The 7,294-nt window shown below is 35.7% G+C and overlaps 1 protein-coding gene across 7 annotated transcripts in view; it reads right to left on the bottom strand.

Moving 5' to 3' along the window:
• Positions 1-869: 869 nt before the first annotated feature.
• PIWIL2 (piwi like RNA-mediated gene silencing 2) overlaps positions 870-7,294 on the bottom strand; it is a 70,909-nt gene continuing 64,484 nt past the window's right edge. For all 7 annotated transcript variants that reach the window (XM_074287501.1, XM_074287496.1, XM_074287497.1 and 4 more), the window contains 4 exons: positions 7,149-7,254; positions 2,863-3,116; positions 2,064-2,171; positions 870-1,364 (listed from right to left, as the gene is read on the bottom strand). In XM_074287501.1, the coding sequence (XP_074143602.1) occupies positions 1,208-1,364; positions 2,064-2,171; positions 2,863-3,116; positions 7,149-7,254 (625 nt within the window). In that variant the 3' untranslated portion in view covers positions 870-1,207. The remainder of the gene's footprint in view (positions 1,365-2,063; positions 2,172-2,862; positions 3,117-7,148; positions 7,255-7,294) is intronic.

Below are 7,294 nucleotides of genomic sequence, written 5' to 3'. Positions count from 1 at the left end.
CAGAAAACTTTCTACAAAACTGAATGGCCAACAAAAGATTATTGTTCAAGGCAATTAAATATTTCAGTTTTTTCCATATATAAATAACAGATTTAACCAGACTGGTGGAAAAGTTGTACTATACTTGGGAAAATCCCTAAAAAAGAATCCCATATGCCAAATGTCTCCCTTCTAGGCTCAAGAACTTTTTAAGAAATAGATTTAACGTATTAATAACTAAAACAAAGCAGAAGCATTTAGGGTTGGAAGGCAAAATTCAAAATAGAAGGTTTTTAAATCCCTAGGTTAACAGCTCTAATGCTAAGCCCAACCAATGGAACTAGAAAGCACATGAAACACAGAAATGGTCTACTTGAAATCTTCGGAGTTCCAGAGATCTAAAGTGAAGGATGAAAAAAAAAGATTCAACACATCTTCCTCAATTCTTTTTAGGAAGTAGAGGACTAGAGATAAAGATCAAATTCTTTTCAAGGTCATCTGGTTAGCTTTGCCAAACTTCTTTGTTCTCCCTCTTTTTTATCATTTGTTACAGGGCTGGCTCTCTATGACAGGAAGGGAGAAGATCAACAGTGGGAAATTTAGGTGATGTAAAAATAAAAGATATCAATAAAAATTTATTAAAAAAAATAAAACAGGCTTTTATGTCAGAAGTGTCATGAGAAATGCTTGCTGAATCGAGCCCAATTCCATGGAAAGGCTAAGCACCAGGCCAGCAGGGGCAATGCCTATTTTAAAGAAACAGCTCTTTACCCTTTCCCAATTGTCCAAATATCTCCTTAAGGAACTTGCAATGACCACTTATTTTCTCACCTAGGGCACCAGAGAGGATTATGGGGTTTAGAGAATAGAGCAGCTACAGATTCTTATAGTTCTATCTGGCTTGGGGGCTCTTAAAAGTTTTTTGTCTTTCTTTTTTTTTTTTTTTTTTTTTTTTTTTAACTTTTCCCAGACCTCCAAAAGTGGCAATGTTCTAACTCCTTCCCATAAGGGGAATAGTAATTTTCAAGTCACACAGGGCTGAAATAACTAGTTTTCTTGGTGGTAGCAGGATGAAAAAATAAAATAAATATTATTGGGTTGAGGAGGGGGAAAACAGCAACTCAAAAATGCCACCTTTTGTCTCTGAGGATCCTGGAGAAGTCATAGCTGAGATTTCAAATCCGGAAAACTCATTTTTCTCTTTCCTTAATTTGCTTGCTGACTTGGGTTATAGGAAAAAGAGCTTCTCACACAACTGGATGGCTGGTTCATGATGTAAGACTTGTCCAGACAGGAAGGCTAGCTTGTGGGCATACTTGCAGGGAGCTGGGACTCTGATGGTGCCAGGCCAATTCCAATACATGTGGCAAAGCTTGAAAGTTAACCTGGAGGCCAAAAGCAGAACAATGTACTTAAAACTACTTTGTGCCTAAAAACTTCTTTTGTCCACTCGGGCACATCAATTATCACATGCCATCACATTCCTTAAGTTATTCTTAACTAACTGAGAACCTAAGATGTCTTGCAAAGTTCTTGGAAGTCTTCCTAATTAATTTTATCCCTACAGGGAAGATGTTTCGGTAATTTTATCAAATGCTTTAGACAAATTATTTTACTTGTAGCCTAGCTCTCCTGTTTACCAAATAAAGGAAATTTTCTATCAAAAACAAGTAAACTCTTCTGTTCAGCAAAATTTAATTATTTCAAAAAAAAGACTACAATTATGCTAAGAAAATTATTTCTGTGTTGTCCAAATTTAAACTATTTTTACCTTGTGGATAGTCAAAGATGTCAAGGAACTCAATTGGCAACAGTTCCTATGGTTGGATCTATGTTAATTAGCTGGATTCAGACTTACCTATAAAGCTACAATTTTCAAACTTTGGAGTTCCAGAACCCTTTTACACTCTTAAAAATTGAGAACCCCATGCACTTATATATGGGTTACCTTTGTCAGTATGTAGAGTACTAGAAATTAAAATGCCTTAGTGTTATTATAATAGTTTTGATCTCATGGAAAGAGTCTTTAATCCTCAAGCCCACATTTTGAGAACCATTGCTCCATAGCAAAGCAAAGGGCTCACCTCTGCATATGGTCAGGACTCAGGTTTGCAGTGTTGAGAACACACACATAATGTGTAGGAATGCCACAACCTTGTCGCACATGATGAGCAAGTAGGTAGAAATCCACCCTGGCAAGAAAAAAATATCAAACTTGTGACATGGATTGTATTATAGAATTACAAAATCTCAGGAGTTAGAAGTGTGACTCAATACCTACGTAGGAATATAACATCTCCCAAGAAGACCTCTAAAAATTAAGAAAACTTTCTTTCAGGCAGTCCCAATTTTGGTTAGTTCTATTTTTTTTAAGGTGATCTTATTAAATCATTTTTGGAGTTGGAAGGAATTCCAGAGATCTAGTTCAACCACCCTAATTGTTTTTTTGGGGTTTTTTTTTGCCAAAAGAGACATTCATTTAGGAAAAAAAAAATTACAGACAAGAAGAAGAGGTAAAAATAGGTACCAAGAGTAGTAAATATGGAATGTATTTGGGAGAGCACATCCATTTTTACAAATAAGAAAAAAGAGGACTCTAGTCCAGTGTTGTTTCCGGTAGACTGGTAGGCATTTGCATCATTTCCATCCTATGTCCATCTCCACCACAGAGGAGGTGCTTGCTATTTCATTAAGTTAGGGAAATCTCTTTAAGTATACCAGTTTATCCCTCCAAATATTATAGGAGGGAGGCAGAAGAAGAAAACTGTTGTATATATATACACAGCCTCCAAGAACAATCCTTCCATTCTAAATTTAGAAAAAAAAGAATTCTCCAAAAGCTGATCTGCCATACAAAGGTGTGCTGAAAGGCAGCCTACTCACCACTCTCTGCTTGTGATGGTGTGGTCCACTACAGTACCTGGGGAGGGAGTCACAAAATTCTCTGTAGCAGCTGAGTATAAATTAGTACTAATTTTTTTCTGGACTACAAACACCACCATCTTAGGTTGGTAATTTTCAAAAGCTTCAAAGCACTTCTGCAATTGGGGGATCTCGTAGCTGGTAACTGTCTTCAGCTGACCATCTGATACTCCATCTCTGTATACCACAATTTTCTCTGGCAGGCAGTGGTTTACCTGAAGTGAAACCCAAATAATACAAGTTTCTTATTATCTCTGAAATAAGGGGACTCACCAGACACAGTTCTCATTAGTAAGAAAGCTTCAAACTTGCATTTCTTGGGCATATGAATTCAGATAGATTTGACAGACAGGTCCCAAACATGGTCAGTTTTGCTGAAAAAGTTCTAGACTTCCACAGGATCATGAGAGGTCAAGAATATCAAAAGGAGCAATTAAACAGTGCACAAAGATAACAAAATCGAGTCAGGCAAGTCACAGGATCACAGAATTAAAGCTGGGAGGTTTCTTATTCAACTTTGTTAAGAAAAGTTGAAAGGCTGGTCAGGGAAATGATGGTCCCAACTCATCTGCTTTTCAACTCAGTGTTTATACTACACCTTCTTCTTCTTCTTCATCATCTTCATCACCATCATCATCATCAATAACAAAATTAACAAACAGTTACATAGTGCCTGCTACGTGCCAGGCATTATGGGTAAGTGCTTTACTTGTAAAGCACTTTGTTCCTCACAACAATCCTGGGAGGTAGGGGCTCATATTACCCTCATTTTACAGATGAGGAAACTGAGGCAAATAGAGGTTAATGACTTGCCCAGGATCAATAAGCCAGTAAATTTCCAAATTTATAGAAAAACCAAAAATCTTATTTGGCACACATATACCAAGTAAACTTCACCTAGTAAAGAACAGTTTATTTTAAAAAAAAGTTTATTTAAAGAACAGTTGTCTTTCCTATCACCCAACTCTCCCTCAGATTATATTATGGTGTACCCAAAAATGGAGACTCAAAAGATGATGAAGAAAGTTAAATAAAACATTGTCACCTTGAAATATTATGAACGTTTAATTTTTTAACTGTAACTACGCAATATACTAGAGCACAACTTGGAAAAAATGACATAACTATACAGTTTGTGGAATGTTTAAAAGGTTCTTATTTTTTAAGTTTAATAATTATATAAAATATTTAAAGTTCTTTTCCCATATGAGCTGGTTCATTGGGTTTGTGTTGTATTATGTGCAGTTTTTAAAAATAGTTAAGCTCATAATTCATTGGAAAAGATATTTTTGGTTCCCGTTCAATGCCAATGAATTCAAAGTTCACTATTTCCATATAATTTGAAGGTACATTTGGCCCAAACAGATAGAATTGGACAGTTTTTGAACTTTATTCTGCATGCACTAGACATAGTTTATCTAAATTGAAAATATGTACATGCTTGAAATAAAAAGAAACTTGCAATGAATCTGTTAGCAAAGTAACAACTAGATCATATTTATACTTTCACATATACTTATATTTTTTTCTGAGAAACTCAACATATTCCATTTATAATTATTATAATTCATTTGCACATCCTAACACAAGGGGTACAATAGAAACAGCACTGATTTCAATATTTAAAGACTGTACAGATCCTGACTCTATCATAATATCTGTGTCACTGTAAGCAAATCATTGGACTTCTCTGGGTCTCAGAGCCTGTGTGTGTGTACATATATATATATATATATATACACACACAATAAAAGATTTAACCTAGATGATTTCAAGATCCCTTTCTACTTTAAGCCTATGATTTTGTTATTCTCCTTCTGCTATGGATAAGGAAATAAGCACAAAGAAGTGATAACATTCTTTGGTGAAAGTGAGAAATAGACCACTGAGTAATCTACTCTTGCTTCCTATTATAAGATGTCCCTTTTGTAAGTTAGCAGCCTTTATTGGACATGATTTGCAATTTCTGCCTTGGAGAAACTTTAGTTAGAAAAGAAACAGAGGGCATAGTCCCTAAGTAACCTGGTCCATAACCTTCAAGAATTTATAATCTAAGGTAGAAAGAAGCTATGATGGAAATAAATTTAAGCACAAATTATATATTATTGAATGCTGCTCTACTTAGATATAAGGTACAACTGTAAAATGATAAGTTATTGGTTTTGAGAGCCCCAATGAAGAAATCTTCATTGCCTACTATGCCTATGATGATCATACTCTGTAAATCAGAAAACCAGGGCACATGGTGTTGTGATAAAGAATGTTCCTTTTTTTCTTAAAAGTAGGGAATGCCCTGGAAAATCCAGGATGAATAGTCCTGTTTTCTTTACTACTCCAGCCAAACTAATAACTCATCCCTCTACTTCACCAGATATGCACCATTTAGGATTACAAAAGTATGACTGACTAGAAGATTGTGAACCTTAAAAAAAAAAAAGCTTCATTAGAAGCTTTAATTTTACGTGGGAGACATTCAACTCCCATATGTGAGGAGCCAGACAGCAAGTGGGAAGAGCTCTAAACTTGAAATCAGAGAACTTGTGTTCAAATCCTAATATTGCTGTTTATACCCTGTGTGATAACTAGCAAGTCACAACCTTTCTGGGTCTGTTTCCTTCAGTTGTAACATAAGGGTGTTGGGCTTTGTGATTTTTAAAGTCCCTTCTAGAAGTAATTCCTATGATAAAAATAGACATACTTCAATACTTTAAGAATCAACATGGGTTCTCCCTCTAACACAGATCATAACCCCTCTTTGCCTTAATAGATGATCTTCATGAGTGGTATAGGACAAAAAAATTCATCACTCTGTGGCCAAACTTCAGGGGATGCCTCTTTCCTCTGGTCCCCCTCAGATAACAGGTCTATAGGCTATCCCAGGCTCATACTCAAAGGTTTTCCAGTTTGTCAGACCTGAAAGAAATTGTATTCTGAGGTAAAGGAGTCAAACTTTAGTGGAGGCATCAAAATATATTTAAGAAAAAATAATCCTTCCTAACTACATACAGTTTAGAATGGAGGCCAAAAGGTTGGAAGAAGGTGGATTCAGCAAATGGAATGAATCACTGAATTCAGAAAATGTTTTTATAATCTAAGTTTATTTTAGTTCAATAACTTCAGAAATATATTTCAAATATCTGAATGACATAACGGCAAAACAGGATTTTTCTCCTCTAAGTTTTAGTTTGGTTCCTTGGTTCCATACTGAAAAACCAATGCTGCTAAATTGTTGGAAGCTCACCTAAATGGTAGGTGAATTTAGTACATCATTGGACTCAAGCTGCTGTCCTAGGCAGTAATTAAAGAGCGGTAAAGAGGGGAATAGGGTTATGGCTGTAGGAACAGAAGAAAGAAGCAAACCCAAGAAACAAAGAGGAAGACTTGTACCTGCAGTTATACAGAGGTCACACGATATAACAGAAAGAACATGAAACCTGCAGTCAGGAGACCTGGGTTCTATTCTTATCTCCCTCTGTCTCTGTATGACATGAAACAAATCATTTACCACCTTCCTTATCTGTAAAATGAAATCCTTTTTAGCTCTAAAATGACTCTTCATAGGTTTCTTTACAGGAAGAAAATTCACTATAGATCATTAAGTTCTGCTATTAAAATGATGTTAAACTTGTTGGTAAAGAGTTGCAGTAGAAACTTCACAGAAACAATTCTAGAGATCAGAGTTTTAAACAATTCTGACAGCTTACTTTTCACAAGGGCTTAATCCATCCTTAAAAATCTCAAGCTCTGTAGATCAGGGTTTATTCTGGATACCTCTATGACAAGCTGAGAACATTTCATGGCTACTTCTCCAACCCAGGATCAGTTTAATAGCAGTTACGTGCTGATTCTCATGCTCAGTATACTTTGGATATCTAGATTGGGGTGGGGGGGGTGAATTTATATTTGTCATATGGAAAGATGAGAGGATTCTGCTGGCAATAACCTAGTCATAAGAGTCAGATAGATTCTTGTGCCACACTAATTATTTAAATTAAGTCTCTGATAATAGCACTGGTATAGGGGCATAAGGTCAAAAACATGAAAAGCAACATGGCTAAATAGAACTTTATTTGATAGGTACCAGCACAGGTTCAAACCTTCTTATTCAACTGTTGAACTTAGAACTGTTGGACTTTGAACTTGCTTTGAACATGATTTGGGTTTCCTTCTATTAAATCGTATTTCCTGTTAATTTACAGAAATTAAGTATAAAGATATCCTGGAACAACAAAATTGCTTTTTCTCACCTCATAATACTTCTTTAAGGAACCCACCAGACACAGCTTTAGGCTGTCCACAATCTCTTGATGAGGCATCTGGAACACCACTCGAGAATACCATTTGGTGAGGGAGCTGAAGGAAAGAGAGAGAAAATACATCAACAGAAGAAATT

This window comes from Sminthopsis crassicaudata, chromosome 2, assembly GCF_048593235.1.
Source record: "Sminthopsis crassicaudata isolate SCR6 chromosome 2, ASM4859323v1, whole genome shotgun sequence".
NCBI classification, from domain to species: Eukaryota; Metazoa; Chordata; class Mammalia; order Dasyuromorphia; family Dasyuridae; genus Sminthopsis; species Sminthopsis crassicaudata.
This window is presented reverse-complemented; position numbering and strand designations above follow the sequence as displayed.